Source organism: Neolamprologus brichardi, chromosome 13 (genome assembly GCF_056152115.1).
Source record: "Neolamprologus brichardi isolate AB-2024 chromosome 13, ASM5615211v1, whole genome shotgun sequence".
Taxonomy (NCBI): domain Eukaryota; kingdom Metazoa; phylum Chordata; class Actinopteri; order Cichliformes; family Cichlidae; genus Neolamprologus; species Neolamprologus brichardi.
In genome coordinates, this window is record NC_142116.1 from 29,461,852 (window position 1) to 29,487,508 (window position 25,657).

Genomic DNA, 25,657 nt, shown 5'->3' on the forward strand with positions numbered 1-25,657 from the left:
GGTAGATGAGCACTTTGAAGTGGATCAGGGCAAGGGTGAGACGTAAGATGCCACCACCAGTGATCATTGTTGTAATTAGATCCCATTCATGTAAAGTTATATACACGAATCCTTCTACGCACACACCTTGGGGGTTTTCACAGATGAGGCTGGAAACTCATTCTTATTGTTATTCTTGGGTGTTTATTGTTCAAATGTCCTCCAATTCCACAATACATCTAGACGTTATTCAGATATTTATCAAAAGCTTTTTAATACAGGAAAATGATTGCTGACACTACCCTTAAATGAATATGAGCAAATAAATGAAGAGACCTCTGCGATCCCTCTGCACCTGACACATTTTACTCACACTCACCGACTTTCAAAGATGGACAGAGATGAAGAAAGAATATAAGCCCCATTTCAAATGGAAACTACACAGTTTAATTACAAATTGATCCCATTCCTTAATGTCTTGCAACTGTGACTTCTGTGTAAGACCTGTGTATTATCAAAAATAGTTTCACACTTTTGGGGTTTGGGAAGCACTTCTAGAACACCTCAGTATAGTGTGAATTTGTGGTACACATGATGTGAAGTTGCCGGTCTGTCGGAAGTTGTTGTACAGCCACATTGCTTAGGAAGAGTGCTGATTTGTATTACTGTAAGGGCCCTGAATCAAACACATTTTGTGGCCCTGAAGACTTACAGGTGACCAGGAGTGTTTCCAGAAGCAGCTTCCAGTTGTCACTTTATAGACTTTGCCTTTAATCATATTGTTGAGAACTCCTTCCAGACAAGTAGCAATTATGGTCCCCAAAGTTTTGAATTTAAAAAGAGAGAAAATATATCTGTTTTCTACAACAATTCTTTCCAGTAAGTACAACAGTCCAAAAAAAATCTGATCTAGGGAAATTTTGTTTTTCCTCTTGGGCCACACGGGAGAGTCAGTCCTGGCTGGGAGCTTGATGATGTCCATCTGGCATACCCTGGTTCCAGCCTAGTCCTGTTCCTGCCATGTCTCCCAGCCCTTTGTTATCTTGTCGGCTCATGGCTGTGGCTTGGCAATATGGCTTGTTTGTTTACATCTTTAACCAGTCTGTTGATTTCCTTTCTCCTCTCTCTGGGATAGACTTTCATTTCAAACGTCTTTCTCAAACATGTGTGGCTTTCTAATTAACCCCGTCCTTCACTACTGCCCACTTCAACTTTTCTTGCATATTTTCTCTGATTTAGAAATCCTTTTCTTCAGTTTTGGTATGTCACAGTGTGGTGTAGATATAAACAAAAACGATTACAAACAGGTTAAGAAATGTGCCAATGATGCCTAGCATGGCCAGTATGGACTCCTCCTGCTCCTCCTTGAGCTCCAGTGCCCGGACGTCATCAAGGGTGATGACTGTAGTACCCATGGTGCTGTTATTCACCTAACCTGGCAAGGGTGCACTTATCTGGAATAAAAGGAAGTGAAGGGGACTATGTCAGACAAGAACTGAAAGTAACATCAAACCATAATTGGGTGTCTTTTCATTGCTCAGCTGCATCCTTTTTACTGTACTACTAATCTGCTAGTTTTTGCTCAAAAAACACATTCAAACAGCCCTGGTTCAGGCAGTACCAACATAATCCCTCCCACCCCACCAGCCACAGGAAAATTAATCATGAATCAAATACAACAATGGCTCCATAGAGTGGAATGGAGATTAGTCTTTGAAGACTGCTCCTTACAACCTGCTACAGATTGTAGCTGAGCTCCTCAGTTGTGAGCTAGAAGCCAGCACTTAGTCAGCCTCATTTTAGGATTACTTGGAATGAAGCTTTTAAATTGTTAGCAATGATGCTCATTGGCATTCTCCATGTTAAAATAAGTTTGATTCAAAGATTGAGCATGCTACACCCACCTCCTCTGTATAGGTCTTAAATTAATAATCCCCCCTATCCCGGGCTCCTTGAAGTAGTTGTTCTGAGCATAATTCCCATTTTCCCTACGGATAAGTCTTAGAAGGTAAGAATTAGAAGCTAACGATGTTGTCTGAAAGATGAACAGGATATTTCTATCCTTGGGTTTATAATAGAATAACATTCACACTCTTTCCCTTCAAGTCTGGAAAATTATTCTTAAATTCAGATAAGTCAAAAGCAATAGGGTAGGAAGGGGAAAGTGGCTTACCCTAAAGCGCCTTAGGTGTAAGACATCGTCATCCGGCATGCTTTTTGGGTCCTCACAGAAAAACCATGGCTTTAAGGGCATTCTACATGTGGAGGGAAAAAAAGAGGTGGGGAGGCTGGGTAAAGACTGTTCCAGTGCCTATAAGCGACAGACCAAGTGGCGGAGAGAGACGGCGATGCCACGACAGCTTCTCGGTGCTCAGCGACGCTTCCAATGAAAACCTCCTTGTGACACTTGTCCCCTTCTCCTGTCTATAGCGCCACCTGTCAAGTTCAACAACCCTACCCACAAACTTCCCTTCTGATTAAGTTCCCCCTTTGTCTTGCCAGTTTGTTTTTTTTTTTCCTTTTTTTCATCAGCAGGTTTGCCTTGCTGCTGCTAAAGCACCAGCAGCCTCTGCGTAGTGGAGAGGAGAGGGGTTCTCCTCATTTGTTCCCTCCCACCTCCCCTGAATTACTCCTATACTGACCGTCTGCTCCTTCTCTTGATTTCCCTGTAACGGCTTTGCTGAAACCCCCCTGCCTGCCTACACCTTATGCTGTAACACACTCTCCCCAGTTTTCTACTGGCCTCTATTAGCAATGAATGCCTTTAACAAAAAAAACAAAACAAAAAAAAGCCTTGCAAGCAATGTGATTATTTTTTCTGAATGAACTGATAAGAGTCTCTCTGTCACCAAGCTTCCTCTGAGCTTGGTAAGAACATGCAGCTCCCCGAATTAGCGGTCTGTGGCAGGTGATATTCCAGAGGAGCAGGAAAAGCTGTAAATTCCCATGGAGCAGATTTCTGTAGAAAACCAAAAGCAGTCGGGGTGTCAGACAATCGATATGACACTATGGATGTGCGCCTACCACCAGTGACAGCACTGTTACGGTGGTTCTCCAACACCAGTTAGTCATCGTGGGAGGACTATGCATTGCATAATCAAGCAGAATGATGGCAAGAGAGCGAGAACGGATCCTGATGTCCATGGCAATGAATTAGAAGCAGCATGAGAACGAGAGAAGGGGGGAGGGAGGAAGTGAGGAGGAGCAGGAGGAGGATGGGGGGAGACGACATCGCTCACGCTTAGAGTTGTCTCCTCCCTCCACTGCTGTGGGTGCTGGTGGAGCACATATACTCATGCACACACTCGCTCATTTACCACCTAGCAAAACACAAGACAAATATCCAAAAAGGAGGCAAATTCAGCCTCTCCGCGCTGCTCTCGGCTGAGTTCAGTCATGCCCGTCATCAGCTGTTGTTATTCTGGAAGACCTGCAGAGAGGGGAGGAGTTGAGGAGGAGGAGGCAGCAATAAAAGGCGGTGGGGAAATAAAGGATGGATGTGGCTGGTTGGAGGACAAAGAGGATGAGGCCGTGAAAAGATGTGGGGGTCTGCACGCAGTTAGATATATTCATCTCTAACCAGTGGCTTCTGAAACGGACACCAAGCCTGCCTATTTTTTCTTTCTAACTTCCCCCTTTATTTTGTGATAGAACCTCCTCACTCTGCTGTAACCTGTTTCTCTGCTTCTATAAAATATTTTACTACCTTAAAACAAACTTGAAGTTGATACATTTTTTTTATGTCTTATCTTCCAGTCCTCCTGTAGCACCATTGTAAACCATTAGTGATATTTTTTTTAATAAAGGAAAAGAAGGTCAGTGTTGTTGGGCTCAATTACTATGTGTTCAGTTAGTTAGCTTGTACTAAATGGTAAAGTAACCGGTACATAGTTGAGGTGGTTTCTTGTTAATCCAGTCACACTCATTTATAGAGTACTTTTATCTAAGCACTTTTGAACATTTGTGCACACACTCAGTCTAGTGGATGGATTGGAGCAGCTTGGAGTTCAGGATCTTGCCCAAGGAATGTGTAGGCATGCAGACTAGAGGAGTCTGCTTTGTTAAGGCTTTTTCTGCTTCAATCCTCTCTTGCGGTGTTTAAGCTCTTGTTTCATTTCTGTTCATATGCACACATTTATTGCATCTATGTATGAGATATGTTTGCTTAAACATTAGTTGATACATTAACGTTAAATTAATTAATTTTAGTTATCAGACCTTAAATCTAAGACTGAATTAATTTGGCTTCAGCAGGTACAACAGAATGTTATAAGTAAAAGCGTCTATCTCAATATACTTCATCAATATACATACAAATATTTCAAAATTGTCCTTACAAACAAGGTGAATTTTTGTAACAAATAAGGAGTTTCTGCTGGGGGTTTTTAATTTATTTATTTTGGTATCATGTCTGGTTAAGAACCTTTTGTCTTATTTATGAGGTGGAATGTAGGATAATTACATGATGAACTGGGATAATTATGAATTTCTTTTAGTTGTCATTTTAGTCATAGTTTGGAAATCATTGCTAATTTATTCAGGTAACAACTAACTTTGATGAATTAAAAATTTTTGCATACATGGCAGAAACAAAATGTTTATCTAAGGAGGCTGATGGGTCTGTCTAGCACAGACCCACCGATTGAACGAGACAATTCTACTACAACAGCAAAGCAAGACACAAGTCGGCAAAGTTCTTTGTATTGCTCGTGCACGAGGGAGAGAACTGTGATGAGCGTCGTTCCTTCGCTTGACCCCAGTTGCTCTTGTCTGCTCCCTCGTAGCACTGCTCTTTATTGTGGTTACATGACTATGCACAAGTTCATTAACATATGACGTTTTACACAGGCATACATGTGAACAAAGAGTACCTTGTCCGTGTGTACGTATAGGCATGCGTGTGTGTGGGATCAAGATGTGACCCTGTGTAGAGTCCCCAAAGCTGGTGCCAGGAGTCCAGCGGTCTACCTAAACAAAAGGCCCTTATACTTAAGCAGATACAGAGTAGGTGTCCTCCTATAGTATAAATCAAGAAGAGAAGACCTCCCTCATGACCTTAGGGGGTGTGTGTGCATGCCAGAACACTCTGGAAGGCACACACAGTCTTTACAGACTGCTAAGGATCAAACCTCTATCAGTCTACAAACATTTATATACTTCTAAGCATAAATGATTATAAATTTCTAAGCATAAATGACAATAATAAAACATAAACCCAACAGAGGCTGTTTTTTCTTGGCCCCAATAGTTAGAAATAGAAGTGAGGAATTGTTTATTTATTTATTTCTTGGTAGGCACTTTGTTTTCCTACTTATTCTAACCCAGTTACTGTGTTCACAGTGTGTGCCAACCCAAAACTAAGTAACCTGAGTAGCTTGAATTGTAAAGGGATTCTTTTTGCACAAAAATGCAGCCACTATTTCTTCTGTGCTTTAAAATGGTACAGAGCTCCAGGCTACTTTTTTCTGGTTGTTCCACACAGACTTTCCTTGATGCACATTATCTACGGTGTCCACTCAGGCAGACTGTGTGTTGGCGGAGGCATGTCACAGTCTTACTATTTCAGCTACTCCCCGCTCTATTCCTTTGCCCTATAGGGGTCAGGAAGACCTGACACTGTCCAGCCGTGCTTGAGTCACAGTATTTGCCACCCACTCAATGTGACCCGTGTGCTCAACACCCGTCCCTTGTAGCAGCAACCTGCCTACGCATCAACTCTCCTGTTTCCCCATTAAAGCGAACTCAGTAAACACTTGTTTAATGATATTTAACTTGGTGTTATTGACCGTTTTAATTACTAATTGTGGTGGTATGTAAAGTTCATGATGAAAGGTGTCAAAATCTGTTGTCTCCTTGGGTGCTAACGTTAAGAAGAGCATGTTGTTACAAAGAGATCAGCAAATGTCAGATATCTTTTTAGTCACTTGAACAACTAGCAAACTTTGAACTTTAAAGTAGCGGTTTAAGTCTTTTGTTTTTCCCTGACCATTGTTTACAATAACTCACTGCTAGGTCAAAAACTGTTTACATCAGTTCACAACACTTCATCTTCACTTCAGTGGTCATAATGTTATGATTAATGAGCTTAAACTTGCAAGAGAGAAGTTGAGTCCTTTGGAATTCTGCATTAATGATTAATAAAGCATCTGAGGTGGTTGTAGCTCAGGAGGAAGAGCAGGTCATCCAGGGCAGTCACTCTAATCAGCAGTTAGTCTCTAAAGTATATCCATCAGTATGAATGTGAATGATAGAAAGCCTTTCTGTAGAAGAAGCATTGAAAGAAGTTCTTGTATGGCCGGGTGTGAACGGTTGACAGAACATGCTACATGCTAACACTTTTCCTCACCTAGTAAAAAGGGAGTGTTGTTTCAGAAGTCTTGTGATTTATTCAAATGCTGCTTTGCAAATCTAAGATCTGCTGCTGTGTTCTTTTTAGAAGGATGAGGCATTCTTATGGCAGCCCTTCTAAGCAAACCATCCAGGAGGTCATGAGGAATTGTAACATTTAATGGGCCGAGTCTGAGCTGAGCTTTTTTTCTCCTCCCAGTTTCTCTGACCATTGCACAGTCTGGTCATGCAGTGAATTTGCTGGGATGTCCGCTTCTGGGAAGATTGTCAACTGTCTCAAATCTATTCTACTTGTGAATTATCTTGATGCATAAAACCTTCAAATTAAAAGTGTGTGTACTTGCATTTTAACATTTTGAGAGCAGGCGTTTCTTCTTATGTCGTCCTTCCTATTAGGTGTTTTTCTTACAGTGGCTAATTAACAGTTCTAATTATGTTTGGCTCTAATTCTTAGATTCTGTGTCATTTTAGCAGCACTCCCCCTTCTATGGTAAGAAGCAATAGTCATGAATTTTCTCCTTTAGATCATTTGTCTTGTTTTGGATTGATGAGCACTCTGGTATTTAAAATTCTTCGTTCACAAGAAGTAAGCTTTGTTGTAATGAGCAGACAAATGTTGGCCTTTTAAATAAAGAAGGGGACCTACAGCTCACAGTATTTTACTCTGTTTCCCTGAAATAACTGTTCTGATCCACAGTATGTGACCAACCGTAAATTACTCCCCATCCCCAAGCAGACAGGAGCATCAGCCAACACAGAATCTAAATGTGGACACTGTTTTTTGACACCAAAAATTGTCAGTATGGCTTTAAATTAACACAGTGATTAATTGAAAAGTTAGTGGAGAAAATTACTGCTTCTGTCTACTAAAGAGACTTTAATCGAAGACTGCCATTAATATTTACATCTTAACATCACTGTGTTTCTGGAGGTATGCAACATATGGATGCATAACTTCAGTAAGACGATTGATTTAAAACTAGCGGAGATTAAATGGGTGAACAGGATCCAGCAGTAATACTTTTGTTTCAAGCAGCTCTAATACATGCCACACTAATTCATCACAGGTGCTTTCCTACAGGTCTATAGGCCTGATAACTATTAATCAGGCTGAACATCCAGAATTGCTGCGCCAAACACCTGTCTCCATATTGCCCTCTGAAGGCCTTAAATCACACAGAGTGGAGATTCTCTGTTCTCAGTGCTGCAATGACTGCAGGTCAGCACTACCAGAATGGTCATAGTTTTGATGGATGTTCATCCTCTTTGGGTTGCAGCTCATCTTGTGGCTGAGCACAAAAGGTCAGATTCTTGTCTTTGCCGTTTGCTCTACATCATTGTTCAGTTTTCCATTTGGTGATGGAGACTACAGATATCATGGATATTAATTTATTCAGAGAGAGCTGTGATATCCAAATGAGTGTTCTGCACATTTTGGATTGGCAGAAATTGTTAGAATCTGTCTGTGTGTAATATGGATGTTCCATCCAGTAGTTGTTGAGTCGTTTCACTTTGAAACTAAAAACTCTGTCACGCTAGTTTAAATATTATAAATGTCAATATTCCCAAGTACATCTTTTGCCCATGACACATTTCTGTGGATTAAGATTAAGCTCATATTTCAACAAATGTTGGAACCAAACATTTCATAGCTGAGCTTGGTGTTTTCTGTGGGAAAAAGGTTACTGATTACAGGACCTGTGACTTTGCAAAGAGTGGTTTCCAAAGAATTTTAAATTAAATTATTTTACACTGAAATTTGCAAAGCTAATCTGAACCCTAATAATAAATCAGGTTAATGGTTCCCCTTTAGGTCTCAAAGCGCGGCTTGTAGCTCAGAAACCACAAGTTGAGGAGTTCATTGAAGTATGAGTGTGTGTGTGTATAGTTGAATCAGCCAGGTGGTATGAAGAAGCACTATATAAGAACCAGTCCATTTACACTTGCCATGTTAAAAAAGCATAGAAATATTACTTTTGCTTATAGAAAGTGTCAAAACAAATTATATGTTTTGCTCAAACAGAGGTTTTTGCTGTGTCTTTAAAGCAGTAAAAATTGAAAAACTAACATTTTTGTGGTGGTCAACATGGGAATATGCTTTCTAATGCCCATGTTCCTTCTGAAACTGTCTGATTTTAATCTTGTGTTTTGCTTATGTGCTTAAAAGATGCTCGAATATTCTTTTTTTCCCCATTCAGTAGAGCCTGCTTAAATTGGTTTCCTCTTTCTTTTAAGGTTGGAGAAAACAACCGGACATTGACAATTCATAGGAGGAGGAATTCAGATTCGATTGCCCCCAGAAATTACATAGATGTATCAAAAGGCGATTGAGATTTCTTGCAAGGTGTCATCCACAGACAGTGGTTAAAGGATTAAAGCTCAGTGTTGTGCAGATGCTAGGAGTAGAACAGAAAGGACTTGGAAATTTCAATATAAATGTAAAACAGTCTGGGAGCCACAAACAAGAGCGGAGGCTGACACTTCAAGGCAACACACACACAAGTAGATATCCCTTTGAAGAAAATGATATGGCTTACATAGTTAGCCTGTTCAGACTTTTTGTACTGTCTCTACAGACCCTTGTATTCGATGGCTTCTGTAAGGTGCTGCTTTATGCAACCAACAAACAATAACTGAAAATGAGCCCAACACTGAGTCATAAATCACATTTGCCAAATAGTTTATTTCCTAAAAAACAAAACAAAACAACAAGCAACCTCTTTCAAACACTTTCGGAATCCCTTTCTCCATTCCTGTGGCTACTTGTCATCAGACTTTTACCGAAGGCAGCCAAACCTTGAAAAAGAGACATTGTCAAACACTGTGGAATATCTTCAAACATCTTGAAATAGAACTACAAGACTGACTTAACAAAAAAGCTCTTTTGCCCAGTGTGAAGTAGCTAAGCATCTAGGCAAGTTCACTGTTATTTATGGTCGTACATATATTCTTACCTAAGACATGCTTGAGGGTGTTTTGGGCTCTGGTAGAGGCCTTTCTGTATGTTTTCTGGTGCTACGCGGTGGTGTGGACTGCAGCTTGATCTTGAGCACTGTGGGTTGCGGCTCCATGAGGTCTCTGGGTTTGTGTGGCCGCTGGGCTGCAAAGCCCTCAGCTACCAGCGAGGTTGAAAAATTGTCACCGTCGTCTCCCCTGGATGCCGACGTGCAGGAAAATGTACAAGTCCGAAGCTGCTAGGGTCTACAATCTGTGGCCCGCAGTCCAAACTGGGGTTGTAAAATCTTGTTTTGATGGTAAGAAATTGCCAAATGCAAAAAAAACCCCAGGGAAGTATATGTTGCCTGTTTTCCCGGAGCTACTCAATGAGATAGCGGTGACGTGGAAAGCAAAGCCATACAGTGAGAAAACACCCCATCGTGGGGAGCTCCCTGCTGGATTGTAAGGGGGATGGAGTCTGTCAGCCTCCGCCAGATGCCGCAAGTGGAGCCATTGGTAGTAAGCCATCTTCACCCGAGGACGTCTCTATCCTCATCGGCTCCATCCCTCCCCTCCAAGACAGACCGCTTTTAGTCTAGCCTTATGGATAAGTGCTACAAGGCAGCGGCTCTGTCGGTAAGAGCCCACAACATCTCCTCCATGGTAATGGCTTACTAAGCTGAGCTAGAAGAGGCCATGACAGCTAAACCAGATACCACATCCATCCATCCACTTGCGCTTATTCTTTTCAGGGTTGCGGGGGGCTGGAGCCTATCTCAGCTATCTTAGGGCGAGAGGGGGGTACACCCTGGACAGGTCACCAGTCTGTCGCAGCGTGAACACATAGACAGAGATAACCATTCGCGCTAACGTTCACACCCACATCCACACCTATGGGCAATTCATGGGTGGCTGTAGCTCAGGAGGTAGAGCAGGTCACCTACTGATCGGAAGGTTGGTGGTTCGATCCTTGGCTCCTCCAGTCTGCATGTCAAGTATCCTTGGGCAAGATACTAACCCCAAGTTGCTCTCCGATGCATCCATCGGAGTATGAATGTGTGTGAATGTAGTTAAATATAGCACTAAGTATAGATAAAGTGCTTGTGAGAATGGGTGTGATTGGGTGAATGTGGCATGTTGTATAGAGCGCTTTGAGTGCTCCGAGAGAGCAGAAAAGCGCTATATAAGAATCAGTCCATTTACCATTTACCATTTACCAATTTAGAGTTCCTTTGGACTGTGGGAGAAAGCCGGAGTACCCAGGGAGAATCCACGCAAACACAGGGAGGGCCGCTCTTCCTCCACCCACCTGTGTTCCAGAGCAAGTTCAACGGGACATGTTTCATACAAAGTGCAGAACTCGAGCCAGCGTTCCTGTCACTGGACCCAACAGAGCCAAAGTTTGAAGTGTTGTTTCACAAGCACTTCTCTCATGTGTTCTGTATTTAAAAAAAAAAAAAAATTCCAGACATGCACATCCGGGTAGTTCCCCTAAGGCGCTGTCAAGTGTTGTAAAACACTTGGAAAAAATCAAACATGCTGAAAAACAGAGCAATGCTGTGTGCCATAATGCAGAACGTTGTCAGAATGCAGACGTGCCCGTCGGCCCTGTCTCAGGTGATGGGACACCAGCATGGCCCTGCTCAATGGCCACATACATCAACGACTGGGTGGTAGAAGCCCCAACCCGCCAGGAAGCGGCTTGTCACACAGATGCTGTTATACATTATCTGGAGCGTTTAGATTTCCAGATAAATGTGAAAAAGAGCATATTGAGGAGAACTCAACCATTACTTTGATAGGGCTCAGCCTAGACTCCCTATCTATAGGTCACTCTATGATCCTGATAGCCCCACACTGGCCAGGGAAGCACTAGCTTTCAGAGAATTTCCAGCTGCTGTGTTGGCTGTTACCACTACACAGAGACCTCCTGTCTCCGGCCCAGGGGGAAGTATTCCACCCCAACCCAGAGAGGCTAGCTCTATGTGAGTGGTTTAATAAACTCAGTGGGGCTCCCTCATAGTGTTATTGACAGTATTCAGTGTTCTAGTGTTCATCATCTACTGCTATATGAGCACAAGTGACGTGTGTTTGAAAAGTGGTGCTTACAATGACAGCCAATCCCTTTTCAGGCCCTGATTGAGAGGGGTAAAGCCCTCTCCACCATTAAAGTGTATTTGGCAGCAATTTCAGCCTGCCGTATTGGTTTTGAGGGGAAAACTGTTTAATATGCTGTCTCATGAAGGGTCCACGCTGTAAATTGCCTAAATCTAGGCCACTGGCTCCATCGTGGGACCTTCTCACAGTATTAGCTGCGTTATCCTGTTTCCCATATGAACCCCTGGAAGATGTTTAGGTAAAATTTCTGTCCTTGAAGACAGCTCTATTGATTGTTTCAGCTTTGGCTAAGCATTTAGGAGGAGAAATCCACGATCTCTGTGTGCATCAGTCATGCATTCAGTTCTCCTCAGATAATACTTAGGTCAATATGCGGCTCAACCTCGCCTATATCCCAAAGGTTGTCAGCACATGTTCCCCTGTAGAACTGCCGACCTTTTACACACCACCTTTCACCTCAAAGGAGCAACAGCAGCTGCACACCTTGTGTCTAGTCTGTGCTCTGCATATTTATATGGACAGAACCCAGTGTCAGAAAAAATGACCAGCTGTTTGTTTCCTGTTCTTAACCACATATGGGAAAGACTGTGTCTAAACCTCACACATTGTTGTTCTCTAAATGGCATGAGGGAGTTAGTGTCTCACTAGACCACCCTCCTTGATATGGAAGTGAGGAAGAGGTGGACTTGTTTTGAATGATATCTGATGCTATGTCAGCCTATTATATAGGGATGCACTAGCCCCTCCTGACATGAGTGTCACTTAACCGGTGTAATGTCATTTGAGCTTCTGATGAGGTCACACAGGAGGCGTTCCCATAGTGAGACACTCACTCATGCTACTCAGAGAGCCAGGGTTATATACATAACCTTTCTTTCTCGTAAAATGTTTGTGTTGATGGGATATGACATCTCATAATTATTATAGAAAAAGAAAATGTAGAGAGCAGAGAAAGCAAAGAGACCGTTTCTCAACGTGTGTGCTGCTGAGCACAAACCTCCATTCAGCATACGTCTCTAGCTGACTCAGGCTCCAGGGCCATCCACATCCTGTTATTTCAGACCTCACTTGTTGACAAGAAGTAAGAGCTGTCAGGTTTGGTTTGTGACTTTAGATAGGACAGAGATAGACCACTGATTGACTGACACACACACACACACACACACACACACACACACACACACACACCAATCATATCTGCTCAGTACCAAGCTCTCAGTGTCTACCTCAGATACTGTTTTCATCTTAAAGACTTGTGATATTCCTGGTGTATTCAGGGTTTGGCATTATTTCCTATTCTATGACACATGCCCTGCTCTTTAAAGCTTGTGACACTGCTGATAAAGGTTTGGTTTTTTACAACTTTTCACAAGTTTGCCATCTCAAAGTCGTATTGATCGATCATGTTCTTACAACACCCACATTCTCTGCAATCTCATAGCATCTGACTTTTTCTTCTTTCTTTGTTCAGCAGAGGTATGCACTTATTACAATAATAAGTGTTTTCTTGTGAAATTAATGTTTTCTTGTGAAATTCTACTTTTTTTAAATTGTTATACAAAACAAAGTGTAATACTGCAGCTTTTATTTGAAATTCTGGAAAGCTATTACATAGGACTAAGTCTTTGTTATGTTGTTGGAAAACCTCCATCTCCTTTAGGCTACAGGGCAGAAGTCTTTAGTCATTAGTTTGCCTTCACAAGTGTCTGGAAGCTGCAGAAAGGACTCCACTACTTTGTTCATAAGTTCTGCTGAAATATTGAATTATGTCAATAGTGGCAGCACTGAACACACGTGGTTAGATGGTGAGCAACTTCACAGCAATCAGTTTTCTGAACCATGATGTTGGGAATGGTGACCCTAGATTAGGTTATATCTACCAGTAAACATGTAACGCTGTATCCACGTTGTCTCTACAGTTCTAGATATGGCACGCCACGTCCCCCTCTATCGAGCACTACTGGAGCTGCTGAGGGCCATTTCTACCTGCACGGCACTGGTTCCTCTGCTGCTGCCTCTGACTGGAGACCCAGGCCAGGATGAGGAAGAAGAGGACGAAGAGCATGCTGAGGGCCAAACCTCTGTTGGGATGCTGCTGGCAAAGATGAAAACATGCGTGGACACATACACCAATCGCCTCAGGTGACACAAATAAAATCAAATGGGAATAACTCTTTTCACCTTAATAGAAAGCTTTAATGAGTTTAAGGTTTTAAATTTTTAAGTGATCTAAATTATTTAAACCATTTATGGGCTTCTTTTGTTTATTTGTTTTGTTTTTTTGGTACCAAGTCTTAAGACTTTTTCATTGCATTTTAGATTACAAAAATCAGATCCTTTATGTCACCACAAATTTAAGTTGAATATTGGATGTAGCCAAGACCTTACTATCCCAGTTCTTCATTATCATTAAGAAACAATACTGCTGAAGATGGGCTCTTTATATCTCAAGCTGTATTCACACTTACCATTAAAATGTACCCCAAAAGGGACACTGCCTGTGCATGTATGTGCATTTTTTATTATATCCAGCATGCTCAGCTCAACCACTGCTGCTGTAAGCTTTTTGACAACATACTGTAGTGAGATTGACACACACACACACTGTGTACATACATGTCACAGTGCCTTGTTATGAATGATGCATTTGAAGGTATTTTTAGAAAATGCCTGCCATGAATGTTTCAGTAGCTGTCATGCTGCCAGCATAGTTTATTTAACATACCAAGGGGCAGCAAACCTTATAGTTCATAACAAGTTAGTGAGAGCGAGATAGCTTATTGAAGGCATATAGTGGTTGGTGCAGGTAAGATTTTGAGCCACAGGAGTTTAGAATCCATGTCAGGTGTAATGAGAATGTCTGTGATATAACCTAAGGGACAGATGTCATTTAAAATGACAGACCTTTATTGCATTGCCATCATTTTGATGGCCATAGGACATAATACACGCACAGTTCTCACATTCCAGGTCCACACACAAAATAGGAACTTTAATTTTTTTTTTAAACTGAAGAAAAATACCCAGGCACTGAGAGTAATCACTTGAACTGTCAGCTGTGTTTCCTAGAGACTTGTCTTCATTTTTAAGTCACAATTCTGTGTTGATGAAAGCAGCTGTTGGGCCCATATATTTGGCAGAATGTAAGATACTGTTTTAAAATGTGCAGAGCAAAGTTCTAAGAGTGGCCATGGAAGAGAAGCACCACACAAACACGTTATCTTATATAGCAATTTTATTTTCTTTCAAAGTAAAAATGTGTGAACTGGGGATGGGGATTGTTATCTGGATTACTGACGTGGTTATATTCCCAGAGAAGTGGATAATTTAAATAACAGGCAACAGATCTTAATAATAATAACAATAATAATAATTTATAGCAATAAAATGTGCATCCATATAATCATCTTTTGTTTCAGAAAAATTTCTAAAAAAAAAAACAAGTTATTAAACAGCACAATCTGTGTGTGTTCCAGGTCAAAGAAAGATAAAAGTAAAGGTGTGGCAAAATCAGAGAGCTCAGACCCAGAGCCCGAGGGTTTGACTCTGCTGGTGCCTGACATCCAGAGGACAGCTGAGATAGTCTACGCTGCTACTACAAACCTACGGCAGGCCAACCAGGGTATGTATACACAGCCTAACATGAGGCTTTATTACCTAAAAAAACAACTGTGTTTGCCAAGTTCTCGTTCTCTGCACTGTTTGCTCTAAATTTGAAGGCTCTCAGGTCATTTAAGTGAACACAGCACATACCCAGATTTGTATAAAAACAAGTTTTGAAATCAAATATTTTTTAAAAATAATGTGAAGCTCTGAGACGCCCCTCCCTCCAAATTCCCCGTGTCACAACTTGAGCTGAATGATTTTAGCAGGTAGAGATCTATTGTCTTTAGCTTATCAAAGTCTAAATGACTGACTGCAGCCCGACAATTTAATTTCAATCAAGGACACCATTGGACTGTTATTGAAAATTTGAACTTGACCAAACTGTCTGAAACTGGAGGTCACATTCACTGTTATCTAAATCTGCTAATGTTACCCTGTAGCTTTTGTGGTGGATGATGGACTATATGCTACTAAGATAAGATAACCTTTATTAGTCCCACACGTGGGAAATTTGTTCTGATGTCTTGTTTAAATTTGCTCCACATTCCTTGGCCTATGTTTTGTTTTTTTTTCTCCCTCCTCCAAGGTGGGTTCTGAAATGTCGTATGAGCCCTACAAAGATAAACAGTCAGTTAAAATTGTAACACAAGATTCAGACTGAAGAATAGAAAAGGCCAAAGTACATATGACCTAACATGTATAAGACATCGAAAAATAAAGGGAGACAAATCATTAGCCATCTTAAGGTAGCAGCGCCATCAGTAAAATGTCTGTGTCATGATGAAGCATGACACCTTTCCTGTTTCTGTGTTGCTTCACAGTATTACAATATTAGGTTTCCCCCGCCCATCCATTTCTTGCTACTCCCTGCATTAAGTTTTTATGCTCTGTCTACATAAATTGGTCATCTAACTGAGCACTTAGGTGGGGAGCTAGCTATTAGACTTGATGGAAGTGTGCATGTGAGGTAGGGGGCTATAGATAAAGATTAATGTTCTGTCATTTCATGTAAAGAAATTCATATGGCAAAGGGCTCTATGATTACCAATTATGCAGAGTTGTCCAGTGTATAGCTTTGCAGCATTAGTGCACAATACATGAATAATCTTTTAATTAGTGTAAAGGCTTTAAGAAATGTCTCTGACATGAGTTACCATCCTCCTCTTTTTTGATTATATTGACTGAGAAAAGAAAAAGTCCCTTTGAAGTGTTCAGTTATCTGAACAGGCCAGATAATGATATCAGCCACTGCTCTCTACAGTTTGTATTTCTCCAAGATTCAATTGCAGTTCTGTTTGTTAAACATATCTTTATGGAAAAATTGTATAATATTCTTTCTCGAGCTTGTAAATAATTGTCTCGCAATTGATGACTGTTGATGTGCTTGAGAGCAGGAAAAAACTGTGAATTTGATTTAATGGTGGAGGAGTAGAGTACTTTTGAGTAGGGATGCAACGATACCAATTTTTTCAAACCGATACGATACCGATACTTGGATCTGAGTACTTGCTGATACAGAGTACAAAAAACGATACTTCTACCACACACACACACAAATACAATTAATTGGAAGACAGGTTTTATTATATTTCCTGCCGATAAAAAATAAAATCTTAATAAAAATGACCACAAAAAAATTTCAAGTGAAAAATAAGCACTTCTGTTAAATTATTGCAGAGTCTCCACATTGTAATTTTACAAAATATCACTGAACTATTGTCTCAAACTTTCAGAATAATAAATAAACACTTCTGTAATAATAAAATAAATACAAATTAGGTTTGCGAATAAAATAAACTTTTAAATTATTGCAGTGTCCATATTGTAAACAAACAAACAAAATAATTATTATTAAATAAATAATAAAATATAAAAAATTATAAAATAAATAATAAATAAAATAATAATTGGCCCCCTAGTGGCCAATCTAAAAAAACTACAACAGAAATGACAAGCCACCCTCTGATTAATGAAATAATTTAGTATCGGTTCATGGTATCTGTTAACTTTTACGAGTATGAGTACACACACGTTTTACAGTATCGGACCCGATACCAGTATCGGTATCGGTGCATCCCTACTTTTGAGCATATTGCAATTATAGGGTTCATGTCTGTTAGCACACTTGCAGAAATCCTGAATTCTAGGTTATATTTGAAAGCTTTAGATAATCTATTCCACAGAAAACATTGGCCAATCATAGATCTTTCAAGTAAGAGGGCAACATTTTCTGTGGAATAGGTTGTCTAGATTATCTTTTACATTCTGTAAAAGATCTGCGTATTCATCCATTGAGTTGGTCTTCGTCTTTGAAATCTTCCAGGACAATTAGCTGTGCCTTTGCTCTATAGAGTAGGCAGACAAAAAAAAAATTGAGTCTTATATTGTAATTATATTGCTGCTGTTGCCACTATTTCCTTTTTACACTTAATCTCAGCAGTGGAAATGGAGAGCATAGCCTTTGACCCATTCTTGTTTTATCACTTCTATCATTTTTCCTGTGTTTGTGAAAGCTGCTGAGATCACCTCAGTGGGCCAGCAACTATGAGCCAACCGCTGAATTGTAAAATATTTTGTCACAATACTATTTAATTGCCTTGTTGCTTATATGTCTTGGTAGCTAGGTGAAGACAGTATTATTATGCATTAATCTCAGAAAATATAGTTACTAAATGTAACACTAATAGACGGTAATGTATGCTGATTGAAATTCATTATTTATCCGAAAGTCTCAGAAATAACTCATCCCTTTATAGCGCCTTGAGTTAAATAAACAAGGCTGAATAACTGTATATAATGCAATGTAGGTCAGCAACATCTAAAATTGAAGCCTCCAAACTGAATTGACTTAACACTTCAAACTAAAACTGAATATTGACTAGAACCTTAATGAAGCAAGAATTTATTACAGAACCTTTATATTTGAATGTATTGGTTTTAGCTTGTACCTCATCAATTTCCATTTGTGAATGTAGCAGGACATAATTTATATTGCACTTCCTCAGTCTTCATTTGAGTTAAAGAACACTCCATTTCTAAAGGGACTCTTAGATGCACAGAAAATATCCCTTTGTTCAGTGGTCCTGGCTACATTGGTCAGACACACAACTGTGCACCAAATGGATTTAGTTGCATTGGTTTCTGAAATCCCATTTTGAAGCCTCTAGCTGAGTATTTGTCATTGTCGTCTTGGTGTTTTGAAACCAGATGTGATAAGTGAGAGGTAGAGTTGACTTTTATTATTAACTCTCAGTATATAACAAACTTGTTGGGCATGTGGGAGGTTTTGGTAAAGATGAGCACAGTGAGAAACACCTAAACATAAAACACACACATTCCTAGGTCTTTTTCCTTATTCTGGGCTTTGATATTTTTGCTCCCTACTCTCAACCTTTTCTTTATCAGAGAAGAAACTAGTGGAGTCTTCAAGGAAGGTGTCAAGCCGGCCGAAGCCCCTGTCCGTACTCCGCTCTCTGGAGGAAAAATATGTAGCTGCCATGAAAAAACTACAGTTTGGTGAGTTGCTATCAATCAGTAAATATATACACACAAAACGTGATACACTATTCTGCTATAAATCTTCTTGTTCTATCTCATGTCTGACATGCTTACTAATGTCTTCACACCAGTATTCTGAAAGGGAAGCAGAATCAGGCTACTTTCCCATCCAGCTGATCTCTTTTGTCTTGTCCATCACTCTCCACTCAGCCATGTCATGATTAATTACACTGTTTTTGCTGTCTTGCAATTGATTTTGTAAGCAGGTTGATGTCTGAGGTCATTGTAAGTGACTTGACTGTAAACAGTGTTTGGGTATGCAGACAGCATAGAAATAGACAACTCAAGACAGGGTGGCTGTTTCATCTGAATGTTTCTCACGTTGTGACTCAAGCAGTATATTGTTTAAACAATATACAGCAATATCTGAGCTTTTTTGGTAGCATTTTAGCTATAAAAGATATTGCACTTGTTCAGTAACTTATACGCTTTTGTTTTGTTTTTTGTGGTAAAAAAGTAACAAGAGACCTGTTACATAAGGATGTTAATAAAAGTTGTGTGCAGTATGCACTAAATATAAAAGATCTGATTAATTCTGGAATGGAGTACGAGGATCATAAACTCAGAAAAGCAGGTCGATCTTCCTGTAACGGGTAACATACCGCGACCACAAACAGTATTTCATCTCCCTTTATTGCTTTAATTATTACCGTGAATTTAGATCGCATTTTATCTGTTTGAATATGGCTTATAAAAGAAAAAACTCCATTTTCACTTGTGTTTATAATGGGGTTGAGCACAGTAATGCGCTGAACTTATCCTGACCTGTGTGTCTGTTCTCTGTCCAGACACCTTTGAAATGGTATCAGAAGATGAGGATGGAAAGCTGATGTTCAAGGTGAACTACCACTACATGTCTCAGGTGAAGAACGCCAGTGATACAAACAGCGCAGCCAGATCTCGCCGCCTTGCCCAAGAGGCTGTCACTCTGTCCACCTCTCTGCCTCTGTCTGCTTCTTCGAGTGTCTTTGTCCGCTGCGATGAGGAGAGGCTGGATATCATGAAGGTAATAGAGCTCATCCGCTATTTTAGGCTTAGGGCTACAGATTTATAGCAGGCTACGATGACTTCACACTGCATGATAAGAATACAGAGGATACATTGTGTGTTGTAGTAACTGTTTTGATTGAGAATGGGTTTAGTAGAATCCACTCGTGTGAGAAGTGGGTGAGTGAATCAACACTCCCAAGATTTTTGTGTGCTGTTTTTCTGTGGTGCTCCTGCCATATGAGTTGTCATCAGCAGCTCTTAGTCATTCCCCTAGTGACATTTGATAAATGGGTCTTACGCCGCAAGTTGATTAATGGCAAAGTCTCCTTTGCTAAATGTCAAAATTCTCATCTGTTTAGCTCCATTTTGGCAGAAAAATATTCCAAATAAAGACACAGCATACTAACAACAAAGCTGACATATGATTAAAACACTGCACACAACAGTGCAACATTGATATTGGTTAGTCAAGAAATGCAATGGATGGATGTATATTCTTATCTGTAATCACAAACTGAAGTATGAAAATATCTTTGACCTCAGTTAACGCCCCTGTTATGCAAACATGTTCAGAATTTACCAAAATTAACTTCCCCCTATAATAGCATGGCCCAAGGAATAGCATGAGCAGAGAGGGACAGTGGCTGATGAGGTGGAAACATCAAGATCTGTGAGGGGTCAGTACATCCTAGTAGCTCACCCCACATCCTTAAATTAATAACCAAACAGCCAACTGCATTTATTCAGCACTCTCCAGGTGGCACAGTCAGTTTCAGTCTCAGAATGCTTCCACACCAGATTTACTGACTTTGGTGGAAAGTGCAATGAAAGTGATGTGCCTGAATGTTCATGTCAAAATAACCTTAATGCATGAGTGGCACCCAGTGCCCTCCAGGAATCTTAGTGTAGCTGCTACATAATCTCAGTGTTACAAAACCCCTAACACTACTCAAGACCAATGTGGTCGTTTGCACAAGGGTCAGGATGTTCGCATTATGAAAAGAAAACATGTCTACCTTACTTAAGACTAGAATATGCCCGATATAAATTCAGTGAGCACTTCAGTATGTGAATAGAATCTCTTATGCAATGCACCTGCATGGATATGTTCACTAGAGGTATTTAGAAGTTCTTAGTCCAGACTTGGTCCAGCAGCACCATACACCTACCTTTAATTGAGGCATTAATTCAAGCACTTGATAGTGAGGTTGAATAATTTTCCAAGAGGAATCATAGAAACTCATAAAAGAAAGATGTGCCAAGGTTGAAAATTCATTCCTAAGATGACTTGAGGTCATCAAAGTTGTTCTGAAGTCCATGAAAGTCCTTGATTTCAATAGAATATTTAAATCTTTTATCTGGCCCATTGTTGTAGACTATTTGGTCCCTATACGTACTACTGTAGTGACTTGTGTTGTTCAAGTAGCCAGTATTAAGTAGGACGTTAACCCAGTGGGTTTTAGACTGCTAGAGGTGCCCTTGGTTGCCGATTCTGTTTGTAAACTTTTGGACTTAATTTGTGAACTTTAGACAAGGGAAAAAGATTCAGTGGTCTGAGAGTCATGTCATTGCTTTTTGCCGGTGATGTTGTTTAGATAGAACTTTATTAATCCCTCGGGTAGGTTTCTCTGGGAAATTCAGTTTCTAGTAGCAGAACACTGACAGAAGTTGCACAGTAAGAAATCAGAATAAAACAAGAGTGTGTATGTATCTCTGTGTGTCTATATATATATATATATACATATATACATATATATATATATATATATATATAGATATAGATATATAGACACACACACACACACCCCCAACACCCAGCTTAGTTTATCCTTCAAGCTCGGGTCCTCTACCAGAGGCCTGGGAGTTTGAGGGTCCTGCGCAGTATCTTAGCTGTTCCCAGGACTGCGCTCTTCTGGACAGAGATCTCCGATGTTGTTCGAGCATGTATAAATGAGCAATGAAATATACTCATTAATGAGATGTAGCAGCCAAATGGTCTATGTCGACTGTTGTCAGTATATTGCATAGTGACTGCTTAGTTGTCCCCGTTGTTTGTCAGTGTTATCAGCCAATATCCTTGTTGTTGTGGTAAAGAGAGCTTGTTGTTCATTTATTGGTCAGTCAATGTCCCTGCCCTCGTCTGTGTTTATTAACTGTGTTGTGTGACAACAGCCCCTATGACTTGGACCTGGACAAGGAGTTGTAATTACTTTGTTGCAGCTGTGAAACAGCATTAGCTGTGTCTGCGCCATTTCTCCATTAAAACTTTTGCCATTTGCACTTTTGTTAAAATCTAAATTTACTTTTATCAGTACATTCACCTTTCTCCAATTAACCCTCTTTCAGTGTGATAATGACTAAGCTGATAACTAAGCTTTGTTGTATTTAAGCTTTCCCTTTTGTTCGTTTTCATAGGTTCTCATCACTGGTCCAGCTGACACACCATATGCCAATGGCTGTTTCGAATTTGATGTTTATTTTCCCCAAGACTATCCCAACTCACCACCTCTGGTCAACCTGGAGACCACTGGCGGCCACAGTGTGCGCTTTAACCCAAACCTCTACAATGATGGCAAAGTAAATGTATTTTTTTTCTTCTTTTTAAAATGTGTATTAATTGCAAAATCTGCCAACCAATTCACTAACAAATAATTTACTAACGTAACGTTTATAAAATTTCCTCTGTCATTAAGATGCTTCACCAAGTTTGCTGTGATATTTTTTTTGTACAAAAAACTGTTACTGTGAGGAGGGGCTGTGTGCCTGCCTGTCTGCAGCAGTGCTTATTCAACTGAGTGTCAACTGCAGGTGGTGAAGACTCACAACTGTTGCAAATGAGTATAATCTGATAGTAATTTTAAAAATAACTTAGTATCTGAGTATCAATTTTTTTAACAGCTCTACTTGCTACCTATGGTACCTACAGTTGTGAGGAGTAAAAAGTACTCTCCTGCTCTCAGAATTTTGGTACTGTAAGTAAAAGAAACAAGCTGTGCAGATAATCTGATCAGATGGTTGAGCACTTTGCTGCATACATGTGTGTGTGTGTTCACTGAAACAAGCTTCAGTGAATATCTGAACCACTCTATAGATCAGACAATTTGCCCACATCCTATATTAAGTCTGAGAGAGGGGTAACAGAAATCTACTGGATTTAAATATTGTATGTTTAACATTGGTAATACACATGGATTTTGGCACATAATGTTTTGTGTTTGTCTTTTATTAATCAGGTTTGTTTAAGTATCCTCAACACATGGCACGGGAGACCAGAAGAGAAATGGAACCCACAGACCTCAAGCTTTTTACAGGTAAGATGGTTTTCCATCATAACAATCACCTGTATCAATGGATCAGCAGGCTTCTGTCTCAGTCTTTGTGTCATAGGCTATAGTTTATTACTCCCCTCTCATTACAGCCCCAGGAACCTTGTATTAATGGCCCTGGGGTTCTGACAGCTACCATGAAGGATTCTTTTTAAAGTTCTGTTATTATTTTTCTTTATGACTGTGTGGGTGTTGATAAACCAAACACAAACCACTATCATTTTAGCCTCTGGGTTATGCCTGCTTACACACATCACTCATCTGGAAGTTGCAATCAGTTGGCATGTATGCCCAAGATGCCATCTGTCATTAGACTTGATTTTGTAGACTCTTAATCTGAAATGTTTCTAATCTTAATTTTATTTCTTTTTTTCCCCTTTTTGTTAAACTTTTCTTTGGATGTAGACATAAAGATGCCTCTCTAAAATCAGATGTAGATGAACTGAAAATTCGATATCATTCATTTTGAAATAGGATTAGCAATAAAGGGTGATGTCTGCATGTCTTTATTTCTTGATGTGTTTGCTTGCTAGAAGAATTTACTGGTGTTTCTTTCATGTGTGTGCATATACCAGTGACAGTATTGTTTCCAGTACTCCTCTTTCAGCATCAAGTTCACAGAGCAGTAATAAATCTGAAAATTAAAATGGTATGGTACCACACTGATTATTGAAAATTTTCCTGCCAGTGGTGTCATCCAATGCCCTTTTACTGGTCTCTCTGAGAGAACTGGCATTGACAAGCGCAGAAGTGTTCCACAAGCTGAACTTTAGCAACTAAGAACAGTGTGATCACCGCAAGAAACAAAAACGTATGTGCTCAGGGGTTTTTACAGGGGGTCATGTATACATACGACTATATATGGGGTCCATATAAATCTGTATTGAAACAAAGTGTGTTTTAAAGCTGTTATTCAAGAAAATACAATGATAAGTAATCCACATAAAGACTTATTTTAAGTCTCAAACCTAGCATAGTTATTATTAGCCCTCCTAGTGATGTATCATTAAACATTTTTCACTTTTCTTTAACTGTATATTGTTTGCCATCAGTGTCCCAAAATTTATAAAATTAATATTTCTCAATTGGAACCATTAGTTTCTATTTAGGAAAAACATATTTGGACTTGAATCTCATTGTACAGGGTGGGCCATTTATATGGATACACCGTAATAAAATGGGAATGGTTGGTGATATTAAAGTCTTGTTTGTGGCACATTATGTGAGGAGGCAAACTCCTCAAGATGGGTGATGACCATGGTGGCCATTTAGAAGTCGGCCATCTTGGATACAACCTTTGTTTTTTCAATAGGAAGAGGGCCATGTGACACATCAAACTTATTGGTAATGTCACAAGAAAAACAATGGTGTGCTTGGTTTCAACGTAACTTTATTCTTTCATGAGTTATTTACACGTTTCTGACCACTTGTCACTCGTGTTCAATGTGCTGCCCATTGCGTTGGATTGTCAATGCAACCCTCTTCTCCCACTCTTCACACACTGATAGCAACACCGCAGGAGAAATGCCAGCACAGGCATCCAGTATCCGTAGTTTCAGGTGCTGCACATCTCATATCTTCACACCATAGACAGTTGCCTTCAGATGACCCCAAAGATAAAAGTCTAAGGGGGTCAGATCGGGAGACCTTGGGGGACATTCAACTGGCCCACGACGACCAATCCACTTTCCAGGAAACTGTTCATCTAGGAATGCTCGGACCTGGCACCCATAATGTGGTGGTGCACCATCTTGCTGGAAAAACTCAGGGAACGTGCCAGCTTCAGTGCATAAAGAGGGAAACAAATCATCATGTAGCAATTTCAAATATCCAGTGGCCTTGAGGTTTCCATTGATGAAGAATGGACCCACTATTATTGTACCCCATATACCAAACCACACCATCACTTTTGTTGTTCCAACAGTCTTGGAGGGATCCATCCAATGTGGGTTAGTGTCAGACCAATAGCTGTGGTTTTTTTTGTTAACTTCACCATTCACATAAAAGTTTGCCTCATCACTGAACAAAATATTTTTCGTGAACTGAGGGTCCTGTTCCAATTTTTATTTTGCCCATTCTGCAAATTCTGTGCGCCGATCTGGGTCATCCTCGTTGAGATGCTGCAGTAGCTGGAGTTTGTAATGGTGCCATTTGTGAGTAGCTAATATCTGCCGAAGCGATGTTCGAGTAATGCCACTCTCCAGTGACATGCGGCGAGTGCTACGCTGTGGGCTCTTGCTGAATGAAGCTAGGACAGCCACTGATGTTTCTTCATTAGTGACAGTTTTCTTGTGTCCACATTTTGGCAAATCCAACACTGAACCAGTTTCACGAAACTTAGCAAGCAGTTTGCTAACTGTAGCATGGGAGATGGGCGGTCTCGTAGGGTGTCTTGCATTGAAATCTGCTGCAATGACCCGGGTTACTGCGTTCACCAGATATCAACACAATTTCGATCCACTCCTCACGTGTTAACCTCTTCGACATGTCAATAACTGTGAACAAAGAGAAACTTGAGAGAAACTATTTTTAAGTGGGACAGGTTTCATTCAAATTAATGAAGAAAACATTAAAAGAAGAACAGCTACGAAGCTAATTTAGAGTTTATTTAGCTCAGTACAGTTGTCTGGACTTTGCTGAAGCCTAGATTTTGTTTATTTCAAGATATCTTACCAAATAATTATCTTACTCCGTTCCTAGATAAATTTGCTAATTTCTTGTGTTAAATTCAGTCTGCTACATTGTCTATGGATAAATACATATGTCCCTAAACATGACATGTTAACACATCCCTC

At 40.1% G+C, this 25,657-nt stretch overlaps 1 protein-coding gene and 1 pseudogene across 4 annotated transcripts in view; one reads left to right on the forward strand and one right to left on the reverse strand.

Annotated features, from left to right (window-relative positions):
• Positions 1–25,657, forward strand: part of birc6 (baculoviral IAP repeat containing 6) — a 112,974-nt gene that overhangs the window by 75,340 nt on the left and 11,977 nt on the right. For all 3 annotated transcript variants that reach the window (XM_087850424.1, XM_087850426.1, XM_087850425.1), the window contains exons 65-70: positions 13,302–13,524; positions 14,859–15,004; positions 18,394–18,504; positions 19,335–19,552; positions 21,952–22,113; positions 22,770–22,847. In XM_087850424.1, the coding sequence (XP_087706550.1) occupies positions 13,302–13,524; positions 14,859–15,004; positions 18,394–18,504; positions 19,335–19,552; positions 21,952–22,113; positions 22,770–22,847 (938 nt within the window). The remainder of the gene's footprint in view (positions 1–13,301; positions 13,525–14,858; positions 15,005–18,393; positions 18,505–19,334; positions 19,553–21,951; positions 22,114–22,769; positions 22,848–25,657) is intronic.
• Positions 161–3,500, reverse strand: LOC102783944 (protein TUNAR pseudogene; annotated as a pseudogene). Its single transcript, XR_437592.3, has 2 exons — positions 2,153–3,500; positions 161–1,433 (listed from the first exon to the last, which is right to left on the reverse strand). The product of XR_437592.3 is annotated as a protein TUNAR pseudogene (transcript).